Source organism: Aedes albopictus, chromosome 2 (genome assembly GCF_035046485.1).
Source record: "Aedes albopictus strain Foshan chromosome 2, AalbF5, whole genome shotgun sequence".
Taxonomy (NCBI): domain Eukaryota; kingdom Metazoa; phylum Arthropoda; class Insecta; order Diptera; family Culicidae; genus Aedes; species Aedes albopictus.
In genome coordinates this window covers 116,211,533-116,227,973 of record NC_085137.1, presented here as the reverse complement: position 1 = coordinate 116,227,973, position 16,441 = coordinate 116,211,533, and the positions used below count along the sequence as shown (strand labels likewise).

The 16,441-nt window shown below is 40.0% G+C and overlaps 1 protein-coding gene across 3 annotated transcripts in view; it reads right to left on the bottom strand.

The window, feature by feature from the left end:
• Positions 1-16,441, bottom strand: part of LOC109420563 (uncharacterized) — a 295,739-nt gene that overhangs the window by 16,798 nt on the left and 262,500 nt on the right. For all 3 annotated transcript variants that reach the window (XM_062850277.1, XM_062850276.1, XM_062850278.1), the window contains one exon: positions 522-597. In XM_062850277.1, the coding sequence (XP_062706261.1) occupies positions 522-597 (76 nt within the window). The remainder of the gene's footprint in view (positions 1-521; positions 598-16,441) is intronic.

The window sequence follows — 16,441 nt, the reverse complement described above, 5'->3', positions numbered from 1 at the left end:
AATCAAATAAATATTTATGTGTTCGACTCAATGCGACCGTCGAGCGACAGTCAGTCGTGGCTTCGCCTCGCTCAGGACTCTAATGCTGATGCCCAAGCCGCGGCATGCCGGTCGGTTGGTCGTGCCGTGGCCACGGGGAATGTGCTCTCATCGGTAAACATTCGCAGCAACCGACCGCACACATTCCAGCGAACACAGCCTCATTTCAGTCAGAGCCAGTGCCTGGCGCACCCAGTCAAGGTTCGAGTAAAAAGCCAACCTGGGTCAAGTTCCGTTTCCTTCCGGCTTGCCCCTGGTGCTTATGGTGGCGGCGACGATGGAAGAAAGGAAAAAACTGCTAATGCAGGAAAATTTGCCCTTTCGCAATGGTTTGAATCTCTTATTGCTCGGCGTTTTTTCTTGCCTTTCAGTGCCCTTCATCGAACCGCACAGTCGCGCATTCACAGTCGGAATCGGCGAGGAAGAAATTGCCCGCAAGAAAAAAAGTAAATGTCGTATTAAAAATGAATTGAATTACTTACAAATTAATGCCATCGTATCCGGCACCGAGTCCCACGTGATCGATTCCGGCAATCTGTCTAATATGATTTATGTGCGCTGTTGGAGAAAGAAGAACGGAGAAAACGAGAGAAGGAGTAAAGAGAGGTGTCATTTGGAATAGTCGTTGGGAAAACTTGGTTCGCAGGAAAAACGAATCGTCTAGTAATAGCCACGATAATGTTATTGCACATATCGCCACTTGGCATAGAATAAGATAAGTTTCAGCTTTCGATGTCCGAGTGTGCTTATGTGAACGTAATGCGGTGTGGTAACAGCTGGGTAATGTGACATATGAAACTGATTTAGGTTTTGTGGTTAGTAGGACGAATAATGAATGTCTGATTTTTTCTTCATTCTCATATAGGTATCCCAACAACAATGACTATTTGTTCAGTACCTTCTTGCATGGCTTTAACTCTGAAACAGTGAAGAGAATTGTCAGACAAAAGAGGCACAAAACAAGCAACAAAGAAGGTGCGACGATTAGTCATTATCCCTACTGGTGACAGATAATGACATGATCTCGAATTTTTTTTGTTGCAGACAAAACGAAGCTGAATTTGTTGTGTACTTTTCAACTCGTGAATAATCAATTATTACTAACCCAAAGTCGAAACTGTTTGATGATAGAGCTTCACCAGAGTTGCAGTGTTTACCGATTTGAAGTTACCGTTCGAAAATCGCAGTGCAAGGCTTAATAATCTCTAAACTCGTGGTGTACGATGTTAATCCCATTATTTTTAACCTTCCGTAACTCGCGCGGTTGACTACCTGCGTCAGCACCACGCTAATGCTGAGTACAAAAAGCGAGATTTTTTCAACGTGTTGTACAAAATACAACAGCGCGATCGCTCGAGGGTTAAGTTGGGACAAACTTATGTCGCATGGGTTGTTTTGTCGCAACAAATACAGGTTGCGACATTGTCATTATTGTTGCGCGATGGTTAAAAATTCAACCACTGCTCTGAAATGAAAATGCTAGTGGAATCCTAATTAAATTATCCAGTGATAGATATATCACCATATACATTCGTTGAGCCGAGATTCACAAATTTTCTAAAAGGTGTCAAAAAACCTATACATGCATACTTACATTCATACAATTATTTGCTCAACATCACATTTAAGACAAGACATCATCAGCAATAGTAAGCCACAATACTCGGTTTGTGGCAGCCTCTCTCCATCCTCGGTCGCGTCCAATGCTCACCAAGTCACGCAAACATCAAATTTGCAGGGTTGTTATCCGGCATTCTTGCAACATGCCCTGTCCACCGTATTCTTCTGGCTTTGGCCACCTTCTAGATCCTGGGTTCGTAGTAAAGTGCAGCGAGCTCGTGGTTCATCCTTCTCCGTCACACACCGGTTTCCTGCACACCGGTGAAGATCGTCCTTGGCACGCGTTGTCTCAGGCCCGACTTCTACTGATGATACGCCTTCAAATTTCACGACTCACATTGTTGTCAGCCGTCAGTAAGGATGCGAGGTAAACAAATTCCTCCACCACCTCGTAATATTTTTGCCCAGTCGAATCCTGCCCAGACAACCAGAAATCGCATAAGGATGTACGCTGTACATCAAATAAAGTACTATTTTAACTCACTATCGCATATATATATACGGCTGAATGACAATTTTCATCGCATATACACTACACATCGTAGTAGACGATATTCTGATGTTTTATTGCGACGACTTTTACTTATTCGCAAAAGAGTTCGAGCGGACTCGCAAAGTGTCAATTGCATTCGCATAATTGCGCACTGCGATGATTATACGATTTCGCTTGGTACTTTTCTTATTATGTCAGTGAAACTCGCATTGGTGTACAAACTAAATCGCATAAAAGTAAAAATAAACTCGTTAAAATGTGCATACAAACTCGCATAACCTAGAATCGTTAACGTTGGTATATTGCGATGTGATATGTGATAACAATGAAAGAGGTGCTGTTGGAGTGCCAAAAAGCTACAAGAAATTTAACAGTCATAATTATGGTTACAAAATAAGTTATAAAGTCGTCATTTTTGTTTTAATGACCTTATAATGTTTAATGGGTGGTGCTAGCAAGAGAGAGGTAGTGATGACTGTGCGGTAAATCACGTTTCGTCATTTTGAGCTCTAGATAGCGCACGGAAACCAACTGCATTCCAACACTGAGGTGAGTTAGAAAGTCATGACATTTAATCAGTGTGATTCATAAGTAGTGTTTGGTGTTCAGTGTGAAGTGTGGCTCGAAAATCCAAATCTTCTTGGTTCGATACTGAGGTGACAAGAATTGTTTTTTTTTTCGAATATTATAAGGTCGCATAAGATGATATATTACGTCGCAATAGTGCACACCGTGCATCGCATAAGATATCGCCTAAAGTAATATAGCGTTATTATTTTTCCTTCAATGCACGTATAGCGCCTCCACTTTTGTACGCATAAGGCACTTTTACTGCATCTTATGCGATGTAACTTTACCGCATAAAAGTACGTATAACATGAACATAAACTTCATTATACGTGTAAATTGGTTGTCTAGACGGTACCGTACATTGTTGATGACGGATAGTTTTGGGCGCAGATTGTCGGAGTCGATATTGGCGCAGTGCACAGTGGGAAAAATCGACCCAAAAAACGGATCTTTTAACGCCGCTGGTTTCGGTACGTGGAGTTGACCATTTCTGACGTAAAAAAGTACGAGAAATCGATTGGTGCTAAGTTCATTCACCGCACGGCACGGAAAGTGGCCCATTTTGCCCCATTTTGCCCTTTTTTCATTCAAAAAGAGGATTAAAATGTACTTTCAAACAATCAACACGACTGTAGATCATTGAAAATAGCTGCAGGTGTAATTAGAGGTTACTAGAAATCATAAACATATATGAAAGATCCTTTTAAATGCTTATATTGCCCCATATGCCCCAACAACTCCTGGAAATTGTGAATTTTACATGATTATGAATGGATTTTTAATGTTACTGATTTGAAGTTCTTTTTTTGCATAAACAAAAAGCGCTAGATCTTTTATCACCAGAATCATCTTCAGTAGTTGTCCATTTTGCCCCATTTTGCCCTATTATCATAGAAAAATGAGATTTAAAATGCATTTATAAGAAACAGATACTGTAATGGAACGTTGAAATTAGTTTTAGTTGCAATATGAAGCTAACAGCTATAATGCGCACAAATGAAAGATATTTTCCCTATTTTGCCCTACATGCCCCTAAAACTGCTGAATGATAACATTTTTTTTATTATTTTGTAATGTCACTGGTTGCAATCCATGAAATCCTAGATCATTTTTATATATACAAATACTGTTTATCGATAAAGTTTAGAATCATTCACGGGAAGGTACAAATAGCTGTCCATTTTACCCCAATTTGCCCTGATTTGTTGTCGCCTCATGAATGAATTGATTTCCCCCATTTGCTTATGTCCGAACTGATGGACTTTTGTTACTGAAACCAATGTAATCGAAAGGACAGTTAAAACATATGACTTTGGTGGGGAATACAGGGTATAATGAGCATTAACCCTAATCTTTATTTGTGGCAAATACGCACATAACTGATTAAATGGGTATCTTAAATATATATAATTTGGTGCTTTGAGACGCCCTATTTAATCAGTTTAGCGCATATTTGACATATTTTATAAAATGCTTATTATGCCCTTAGTTCCCCATTAAAAGCTGAAATTATAGAAAAAGTCATATATATGTCTTTTTGATAAGATTGGTTTCAGTACCAAATTAATTTATTCATTACTTGACAAAAAATCAGGGCAAATTGATTCTATATCTATATCTCTTCTTTTAATATCAACTGAATTACATACATTCCAAATGATACAATTTTGCTTAATTCTAATACTAATTATAATATAATTAATTTTAAACCTATCTAAACTAACAGAAACAAACAATTCATACAGAAGCCGAAAAAACTTGACAAAACATTTTACGAAGGGTACAACGAGGTAAATGAAAATCAAAAACATGAGAACAACGATTGAAGCAGCGACACATACTAGTGAAAGGTTCATTATGAGCATAATTTGTTCGAGCTCCTCGAATAAAAAGAAAGGCATTAGAGCGAAGTTGTCGATGGGGCATATTTATGTTAAGGAGTGATTTATCCACTACATGACAAAATCAGGACAAATTGGGGTAAAATGGACAGCTATATATACCATTCCGAGAATGATTGTAGTATTAATCGATAAACCGCATTTGTATATATCAAAAATTATCCAGGGCTTCATGTTTTGCATCCAGCACCATTACATAATCATACAAAAGAAATTCCTGGAAGAATCCACGGAGGAATTCCAAAAAGATTCCCCGGAGGAATCCCAGAAGAAATTTCTGGAGAAATCACAGAAGGAATTCCTGGAAGAATCCCCGGAGGAATTCCTGGAAAAACTCTCGAAGGAATTCCTAGAGGATTCCCCGGAGGAATCCCAGAAGAAATTCCTGGAGGAATACCCGGAGAAATTCCTGGAAGAATCCCCGGAGCAATTCCTGGACGAATCTACGGAGGACTTCGTATAGGGTTCCCCGGAGGAATCCCAGAAGAAATTCCTGAAGGAATTCCCGGAGGAATTCCTGAAAGAATCTCCCGAACAATTCCTGGAAGAGTTCCCGAAAGAATGTCTGGAGAAATTCCAAGAGGACTTCCTGAAGGTAACCCAGAAGGAATGCCTGGAGAAATACCGAAAGAAATTCCTGAAGAAATCCCAGAAGGATTTCCTTGAGGAATCCCAAAAGGAATTCCTAGAGGAGACCTACAAGGAGTTCCTGGAAAAATCTCGCAAAGAATTCCTGGAGATATCTCGAATTTCTGAAGTAATTCCAGAATATATCCTGGAGGGAATTCCTGAAGAAATCCCGTGGTGAATTCCTGGAGGATTCCCGGAAGAACTCTTGTTGAAATCTACACCGTGTCCAATAAGTTCTCATCCTCTCCTCTCCTCTTCTTGGCGTAACGTCCTTACTGGGACAAAGCCTGCTTCTCAGCTTAGTGTTCTATGAGCACTTCCACAGTTATTAACTGAGAGCTTCCTCTGCCAATGACCATTTTGCATGTGTATATCGTGTGGCAGGCACGAAGAACGAAGCACGAAGAAGTTCTCATACAAAATACAAATTTAGAAAATATAATTTTATTTCACATATGTGATTCATATTTTCAAAATGAATACATGTATTGAAAGGCCACACAATACTGATTAAATAAAGCATACGGTTTTGAATAACTTTATTTTGTAATTGTTTTCATAAGCCTAGCAGTACACTTCCGTTTTCTGAAATCCGTTTTCTCCGGCACGCAAGAAAAATCTTCGAAAAGTTTTTCATTTTACAGTAGCGAAATAGAGTCCATAAGGATAAATTTTGAGTTAGTATCCCAAGATATGTACCAAATAGATATACTAAAGCAAAATCAATACAATTTTAGTGATGATATGGTAAGAAATTTGCAAGTAAGCTCATCTTGGGCTGATTTTCATAAAAATAACCGATTTATCAAAGATAAACATCATAAAACGTAATCTTTGGACAAAATTTACCACGATAGGGATACAAGCATGTTTTATAAGTGAGAATGGTGTGAATCAACCAGATAAAATGCACCCATGCTTCTTTAACACAACAAATCCCATTGAAATAGGTAAATGCACATTTTTGATTAATTTACATTTTATTTTGTACAAAATAAAACGGCTTCGTACTTCACCAATACAAGAGCTAATATTTTTTCTCTTCTGGTCATAGTTGCTACTAGGAATGGGGAAGACAGGAACCTAATTTGTTTCAACTTAAAACCATTACTCGTTAAAATACGATGAAATATCAATTAAATGGCGTGCGTGCCAGCTGAAATGGACTTACGACACATAAGCGATCAGCAGAGAAGGATAAAGGACAGTTAGTTCCGAAACATAAGCTGTATTTGGAGTATGTTAGTTGGCCTTTCAAAACATAAATTTACTTTGAAAATCCCAATTACAGATGTGAAATGAATTGAATTTGATTTTGTATGAGAACTTATTGGACACGGTGTAAGTAGGAGCATTTAAAAAACCGCATGATTTTCAGACAAATTCTTAAAAAGAACTAAATAATTATAACTTACTGATGATTAATCCTAGAGGGAACTCTTGGTAGAATCCTTGAGGTATTTCTAGAAAGGATTCCTGGAAAATCCCAGAAAAACTCGTGAAGAAATCCCACAAAACTGTTTGATGAAACCAACAATGCGTTTTTGGAAGTTTCTGATTTATCTTCCAAAATTTGTAGCAAAGTATCCGACCGTGTGCACTGTTGCGCTTGTCCAGGAACCACCAGCTGGGATTCACATTCTCTTCTGGGACACAGGCAACATCCAGTCGCGAGAAATTGCCAGCAGATTTCAGCGATGTTGCTTCACTAGTTGATGCCAAGAAGCGATCATTAGATTGATTGTTGGTAAACATCATGTTTGTTTTTGTCCAAGAGTTTCATCGACTTTTTTATTCTTTGTTCATCTCAAGCTCGATTGTCAAAATTACTTTGGTAAAAAGCAATATTTTCCTTGACTTCTTTTCTTGCCAACTGAGTGCTAGGCTTAATGCGCGACGAAAATCCAGGAATACTAAGATCAAGTAACGTAGCCTTATTTGAAAAGATTTAAAAGAAATATGTCTCAAGAATTTATTAAAGAAATAAAATGATGAGCAATGACTTAAAAACTTCTGGAGTATTTTTTTTAAATGAACCCAACCATGTTTTTCTGATGATGGTTTGGAACTTCGAAACTTTTTGGGAAGAATTCCACAAACTTTTGAGCAACATATTTATATCACTAAAATCTAGTGTGAGAACTCCGGCCGGAAAAAGTTTGTTTTCCATTCTGGAATCAATGTTTTGAAAACCATATCTTTAGTTCCGTCCTGGGTTACCAAACAATTTTTGAGCACTTATGCAGTTTTTTTTTCTAGCGTGAAACATCAAACAGCATCAATTTTCCATCTATATTCGCAAACTGACCTGAACAGAAACCGGCAAAAATCTTTGTTCTATGCATATCATTTGACGTTCCCGTCCAGAACATTAAAAAAGGAAGAGAAGTTAAACTTTTCCCGCTTCGTTCCGCAGTGAAAAAGTGAATCCTATTTCATGCGGGGAAAAACTCAAATTACGGTACCCTCTATGTAATGCATGTGTGCAGTTCTACTTTGACTTGAAGGACCTTGTTATCATTCGTTCCATTATGCATTCTAACGACGACGACGAAGCTGACAGTTGGGATTCCCCATGTTTGCCAGTCTTGTGAAACTGCAAACGGGGAGAATTCTACTACGGTCCGCAAAATAGAAAAAAAAACCGTGCAAAAACTTCGGTCCGAAATCCCGCTTGGTAAAATATGCAGAAGAGCAAACTTTAAAACTAACTTTCTCCATGCTGAAAATGTAGCACAAATGTTGTTAGCAATAATATGAAAATATTATACTTTTTCTCAGGTCGATTTTGCTCCATCATCATCATCGGAAGGAAACTTTTTGAGCATCTTCACGTGCATCCGTCTCTGTATCATCATCTGCTTGGCGCGTTCGGTCTCGGTCTCGGTCTCTTGAAAATCGGTGGCAGACATCCGGTTCCAGTCACGACCCACACCAAACATAACTCGTAGGTGGGCGATTGCTAGGCAGGCAGACTAGGTGCAGAATGCGTTCAGCTGGAAACCTGTCAAAATCTATCCGTCCACGAATGCCGGACCGGGGTTTGGCCTAGAATTGGGGTTGGCACCTACATACCAGTTCGGGGAGACGATGGCCGGTGGGTGTGCTACCATAGGGGCAGGAAAGTGTTTGTCCACCAATGTCCATATAAAGAAATCATTGCTAGGTACATCATCGAGCTTTAGGATGCTTTGCGAAAGCCACTCATGGGGTAGGATTTAATGAAAGCCCTTTGATGGGTACGACAAATTGAAATGATAGGGAGTTTTACGTGCACGACGTGTCACTGACAGACCATTTTACTGGGGATAGAAATTTATGTGCCCATCATTTCCGGCTCCGTTCTTATGAGTACGGTTTACAGTTTGAATATATGGGATTCAAGGTTTGCATGAGGAACGCTTCAAGGTGATATGTGGAATTTTTATTCTATGCAATCTCCTTTGATATTACATCTAAAACGTTATGATGAATCCATTTGTTTCCAAATCCTAACGAAATTTATTTAAAATTTACGACTTTGGGAATTCATTAGACTTGTTTTTGAAATTCCTTCAGTTCTTTTTTCATTCGCTTCTTTGGTAATTTATATGGAAATTTCTACACTAATTACTTGAGGAATTCTTTCGGTTTAATTATGAATCTTCCGGTAAATCTTTTGAAAATCTCTTCTGCAATGCTTTTGTAAAATTTCTTTGTAATTTACATGAGAATTCTGAATACATTCTCTTGTATTTTTCATTATATTTGCAAAGTTTGTTGTCATGTCTGCGGCAAATCCTTTGTGAACTCCTTCGGTTATTCCTCTTGGTTAATTGATCATTATTTTAGGATTTTTATCGGAAGAAAATATGTTTGAAAACTTCTATATTTATTACTCTGCGAACTTACTGAGTTAATCCTTTAAACATTATTTTTGGTATTTTTTAGTCAATTTCTTTGAAAATTTAAATTTCTTTCAAAAAAATCATTCAGCAAGTGGTTTGCTTGCTCGGCAATCGCTTTCAACAATTAAAGAAATTTTGTTTCAGTAGGGTCTCTGAATGTTAGTACAAGTGTTATACTATCTTGAAATAAATGAAATGAAATGAAATGAAAATTATTTCATTTCATTTTTCATTTTATTTATTCAAATAAGTAACTTAAGACCTAACGTCTTTTTCATGTTACATTGATTTTGTGTAGAATAAGTGCAACTATTCACATTCGACCTTACAGAAGCATAGCTTAGTTGAGTTGTCTTGTATAATAACATAAGAAGTATCTTTTAACTAAAGTGCTCAAAACATTTCCGTCTAAATCCCATCCCTGATGATTCAACTGTTAGTTCATTTGGTAACGAGTTCCAATACGCAACACCTCTTACGAAAAAGGATCAGTCATTTATTTGAAAATGTTGCAGGCAATTGGTTACGCCATTTGTTCCAGTAATGTGTAACGGATGCATTCTGGACCCCTAGAGGACCACAGTTTAAATTTAAGTCAAAATCAATCCCTGAAGGAATTCCTGGAGGAATCAAAGGATGAATTCCTATAGATTTTTTTTTTGGAGAAGTTACTGAAAAATCTCCAGGAGGAATTTTCGAAGGAATCCGTAGAGGAATTCCTGAAGAAACTTCAGGGGGCACCCTGGAAGCATTCTGAGGAGGAATTCCCAGTAGAAATTTCAAAACGAGTCCCAGAAGAAATTTGCAAAATAATCCCAGGAGAAATTCGTGAAGGTATCCCAGGAAAAAATCTTGAAAAAAACCTAAGAGTTCCAAAAGCAATCCCAGGAGGATTTATTGAAGGGATCCGGGGAGGAATTCCTAAAGGAATCCTAGGAGGATTTCCTGAAAAAAATCTCGAGAGGATCCCTGAACAAATCCCAAGATGATGAGATCCGAATAAGACTTCCTGGAGGAGTCGCGAAAGGAATTCCTCAAAGAACTCGCCAAAGAAGTTCCTGAAGAAATCCCGGTAGGAGTCTGTTGGAATCCCGTTAGAAGTTCCAAAATGAATCTCAGAAAGTGTTTCTGAGAGAAGCCCAAAAGTGATTGCTGAAGGAACCATAAGAGTTCGTGCAGTAAACATTGCAGAAAATCCTGAAATAATCCCTGGAAGGAATTGCTGAGTGAATCCCTGCAGGAATTCCTGTGGGATTCCCGGAGGCATTCCTGATAGAATCGTTGGAGGAATTCCGAAGGGAATCCCAGGTCTATCAAAATTCTAGGAGGGATAACAAAAAAAAAATCTTGGAATAATTCCTGAAACAATCTCTATAAAAAAATCTGAAGGAATACATGTATACAATATTTTTTAGACAAACTATTGAATAAATCTTTGGAGAAACTCTTAAGATTCTTTAAAAACATATTGAAGGTGTCCCTAGATTAATTTTAGAATAATCTCTGGTTGAATGTATGAACATTTAGTGTTGAATTTCTCTAAAAAATCCGGGTGTAATAACTGAAGGAATCAATGGAGGAGTTCTTGATGGAATTCATGGAAAAATTCTGGAAGGATCACTAGTGGAAATACCCAAAGGGATCTGTGGTGAAATTTGTTCTGAACTCCCTGCAGAAATTCCTGAAGGAATCACCGAAACAGCACTGAAACAGTTACTGGAGGAACCTTTGGAGAAACTCTCGGAGGAATTTCTAGTGAAATCCCTAGAGAAATTCTTGAAGGAATCTCTGGAGGAATACATGATGGCATCACTGAAGGAAGCCATGGGGTAATTTCTGGAGGAATTATTCGATGCATTCTTGCAGAAGTCGGAACCCCGTAAGACATCTATGAAGGAATTCAAAAAGGAGAAATTCCTGGAAGAATGTTTGATGGTTTCCATAAGAGAATTCAGAACGACGTTTGTTTGAACAGAATGCTAGTGAAAATTAGTGAATTTTGAACTACCGCACGCTTCCAGCGTATGGTGTTCTAGAAAGTCTTTCTATTTCCCTACCAGAATCGGTTCTGGAATAAAACTCACAAAAGCACAATCACAATCACAAAATTGAGTCATCCAACCAAGCTTGTTCTTGAACGGTTTAATGTGATCCCTGGGTGTTCCTATATCCTTATATCCTAATAAGTCTGCTTCAAATGTACTGTCAATTGTGATGAATCAGGAACCGTCTAACTATACTACAGGTTCTAAGAATCACCGCTTTTAGGATGCTGTTTAGGTCCTTCTTCAATTTCAGCTCGTCCAGGGACCTAGGGGCGGGACAGCTCTAATATTGATTAGCGATATTAGCGGTATTAGGAAATATTAATCCCAGAGCCGAACCATATTTGAACAAAGTAAGCCACGCCGATTGAACTGAATTGACGGAATGACAACAGAAAGAAATGACAGAATGATCGTTGTGCTTCATCGCAATAATGTGGTATGAAATAAATCAGCACTAGAAAGCGGAAATCGATCCAACGTTGTTCTATTATTTTGCTTCTCATACCAAGAGAACCAACTTGGGGCATATCGCCGGCGCATCGGTGCCCAAACTTGGCTGTCGCGACCCCCTAGCCTCTAGTCACCTCGCATTTCGTAGATAAATTGAAGTGCCTGCAAGTGGCGATTGGGACGCTATGCGCTGGCACACATGATCATCAAACTGTAGTGTTACTATCCGTACGTACATACATCTTTTACGCAAAAGTTTTTTGTTATCTATGTGTCTGGACGTTTGATCTGAAGATCTGATATAAAATTGAAGTTACATAACCGGAGAATACTCCTTTACCAATATTAAATTAGCTTGACTCAAAAGCCTAGACCTGCTAGCAGTGATAACGCACTAACTTACACTCACATTATTTATTGAACATCCAAGTTTGCAATCGACAGTATCAAACGTTATTCTATGAGTATTTTAATGGACCCTTTTTTTCGAAGTTCTAGAGCACTGCCACTGAAATTCCAAAATCGGGTCCCGATGATGTAGGTTGAAGCTTCAAGAATGTTTTCAAAGCTAAAATAATCAATAGAAATTAATGTTTTAGTCGAACAAATTGTAGAAAAAAAAACATGAAACCGTATTTGCACCTCACGTCTTTGTGACAGTTGGTTGTTGCATGAAAAGTCATGACATACTTCCGAAAAAATATTTCGATGAACGGTGAAGATTAGGACATTAATATTTATTAGGCAGTATTAGAGTCGGTATTAGAAGCTGTCCCGCCCCTAGCCAGGGACCTTACGAGAGATTTAGGGACAACTCCGGTTGTCGAGAGGACAACCGGAAATATACGGATGTCCTCCAGGTACCACATCTGCTTCAACTGCTCCGCTAGGTCGTGGTACTTGGTTATCTTGCTGGAGAACGTTGATTGGTCTAAAGGTACAGCGATATGCAGCTTTATCCAACTATTTCAGAACCTGATCCAACTGGAACTTGTAGTGGGGTACAAATCTTTCGACCACGTTGTGCTTTAAAGCAAGCTGTTGGAGCACAATCTTGGTAACTTCGTTGTGAGGATCGAGGTAGCCTGATTCCATACTGAATTGCACTTGCTACACTGGTCCTCTACGTCTTTATGTAACATCTACCGTCGATAGTTCTTCGTCGCAATAACCCGATCCTGGATGACTATCATGAAACCTTCTGTTTCCTAGAAGAGGTCACCCCGCATCAGTCAGGCGTTCGAAGCCGCCTTATTGATGTGCTTGAGCTCCAGTTGATTGGGGTGCGTCTTAAGCAACTCCTTCTACATTCACGTTACGATCATCTGGTACATAGATGGTTTTGATGTCGCAGTTCAGCTGATAATCATCCTGCTCCGGATGCAGGACGCTGTAACCGTAATCAGTTTCACATGCAGTGCCTGGATACACAGCGTAACAAAAAATAACTGTTTGTCTGTCTCAAGAGCAAACTTATGTGTCTCCGAAGGATTTTGGGCCGCTGAATCCGAATCCGGGCTCAGATTTGCTCTAACACGTCACAATTTTGAGCTATACCTCAATTTATAGGGCAAAATATGCGATTTTGGGCTTTTTTGGCTGCTAGCCATTGAGCAAGGAAAATTTTTTTAAGCCATCAAGAGGTTAATTGGTCAATTAACATCTAAATTAACGACTCATGCAAAATATTTCGTTTTACCAAATCGAATTTAATAGTTTTAAGCGATTTATGTTAGGTACGATATTTCCCATACAAGTCATCCTCCAAAAGTTGCATGCAAGTTTTCATACTAACATAAAATGCTTAAATCTATCAAATTTGATTTCGTAAAACGAAATATTTGGCATAAGTCGTTAATGTAGATGAAAGTTGCAACCTTCAAATTTCATTATTTGAAGGGATGTCTCACCGGTGAAGCAAAGGCTTTGATAGATCCACTGGCGATAACCAAGGCAAACTATCAAGTGGCATGGGACACTTTAACGAAGCGATACAACGACAGTAAGCTGCTAAAACGTCGTCAAGTCCAAGCTCTGTCGAAGCTACCGATGTTGACTAAGGAGTCAGCCTCAGAGCTTCAGTCCTTACTGGAGGGTTTTGAGAGGATCATTCAAAATCTAGATCAACTTGTTCAGCCCCAAGACTACAAGGATCTACTGTTGGTAGACATCATAGGTTCCCGCCTCGACCCCGTTACGCGCCGTGGCTGGGAAGAATATTCCGCTACGCAGCCTCAAGACTCCATCCAGGACCTCATCGACTTCCTCCAAAAACGGATTAGGGTGCTAGGTTCGCTACCCTCCAAGCCAGCCAATCTCAAGGGAGATTCGACTACACTTTCCAAGAGTAAGAAGTTTTCCGTTCCAAGAGTAAGTCACAGTGCGGTTCAAGCATCGGGAGGTCGATGCGTGGCTTGCTCAGAATCCCATCCCCTCTACCAATGTCCAGCGTTTCAACGTCTAACGGTTTCCGCTCGAGATAAGATTCTTCGCAATCATTCGTTGTGCAGGAACTGTTTTCGACGTGGACATCAAGCTTCCGAGTGCTCTTCTCGCTTCGTTTGCCGGAATTGCAAGGCGAAGCACCACACAATGGTTTGTTTCCGGTCGGATAAGAGCGATGGAGCTAAAGGTAGCTCATCGCATAACTCGCAAGCTGAATCGATCAATGCGGCAACAGTGGACCGTAGGACGAATCCAACGACGTCCATGGCCACAGAGGAAGTTTCCTCCAACATGGCATCAATATAGTAGAAACCACCAGTTCCGAGGTACAACAGTAGATGTTAATTGACCAATTAACCTTTTGATTGCTTAAAAAAAAATATTTCCAAGCTTAATGGTTTGCAGTCAAAAAAGCCCAAAATCGCATATTTTGCCCTATAAATTGAGGTATAGCTCAAAATTGTGACGTGTTGGAGCAAACCTGAGCACGGATTCGGATTCAGCGGCCCAAAATCCTTCGGAGACACATGAGTTTGCTCTTGAGACAAAAAAATGTTGCGCTGTGATATCAGTGACACCACTTCCTCCTACTCCTACTGGTAGGGTGAATCTCTCGATGGACGACTTTGGGTAGCGCATTCGGTGTTTGGTGAATGTCAGTCTTGGTCCTCTTTACCACCCCAAAGCTGTAGGTCTACAGGGGCACAGCAAACGTGATGATCGCCTTCACCTTATTGCCGGCTGACAGAAAGCTCTTCAGAGCACAGTTGACACGATGCAAGAAATTGTTCTGCAGTTCCTTCTTGATCACGGTGTGGCGAATGCCTTTGAATTGCAGGAAGCCGAGGTATTTGTACGCTTCTCCTTCAACTATATTGCCAGCCTCCTGTTCGTTGACGCGGGAACAGCTGGCGTCCACTACTTGACCTCGACGAAGATGGGCAGACCGACATTTGTCAATTCCAAACTCCATCCAGTAGTCGTTGCTAAACACCGTCACCAGCTGCAACAGTTGATGCAGCCTCTGTACTGATTCCGCAAACAGCTTCTGGTCTTCTGTTGGGAAGCAGTATCATCCGATCCCTCTCAGACTACAACCCTGCAATCCCTCTGAGTTAACTGCGAACTTCAGCTTGGTGTGAACAATGCATTAAATGCTGGCTAGGCCATGAACCGAAAGTGATTTCGGTGATAAACAACGGTTCGTGCAGGTAGAGGTTTTGATAGGTGATATTGGGATAACCGGAGAATGGAAGAGAGTGGACCTATTAAGATTTACAGTGGTGAATATGTTGGTAGGAGATTAGGAGATGCCCGTAAAGAGTAGGAACTCATTCTCGCACCTAGGGAATCTACGATTCGGGTTTAATGATGATTTTAGGATGTATTCGGCAATAGTTCACATCAACCATCCGATTTGATCGCAGGCACGTCGGTTAAAGGCCTCCGTTCGGGCAATTTCTGTAATCTGTGTTTAGTATTAAGATAATAAATGTTAGCCAGTAAGACGATTAAATGTAGTCCGTTGTAGTTCATGTTTCTTTAAATATAGTGTTTTATTGTACCGCGAGTGTTTAATGTTTGTTACGGAAGAATAGTGCCCCCAGATCCAGTGCTCACTGGACAAACGACTACGAAAAGGTCGTTAAAGGATTACGTCGCCCACTCCAAATCAACCACCCATCGGCCGAGTGTTGGAGAGCCTCCCCAACCCAATCGAAGGAGGTAATTCGCCGGTTCCCCAACATCGTCCATAAAAAAAGGTGTCGGTTATACTGAGGCTGAGAGTTGTAAACCACAACAAAGCTGTTCCATCGATAATCTGTAGGGAAGTGCTCCACATCCTCATTGCGCGTTGCATCTGCCTGGATGACGTTCACGTCTACCTTGTACAACTGCCGTACCTTGAGATGGTACTGAGTCTTACGCTTTTTTGTAGTCAATGTAGGCTATGCTCAGGTTCCTCTGCTTCACGGTGGTTTGACCCATAATGACTGCATCTATGATGACCTGATCTTTGCAGCATTGCGTGTTTTAGCGCCACCCTTTCCGTTCTTCAGTTGTTGACATCGCAGTAGTCTTGTATCCTCCTCGCTGTTACCGACAACAACGTTTTGTACATACTCGAGAGGCACGTTATTAGTCAGTACTTTGGTGGCTCAGCTGTGTTTTTTGTCCTTTGGCAGAAGATATGTTATACCCCTGATAATGAACTCTGGTAGCTGCGTGGTGTCTTCTAGCATCATATTGAAGTATTCTGCCATACGCCCATCAATCGTTGTGATTTTTATTACCAATAGTTGTGCTTTTTTTAACCCTGCTCAGCATGATCTTTCTGAATTTCCGTGCACTTTCCAC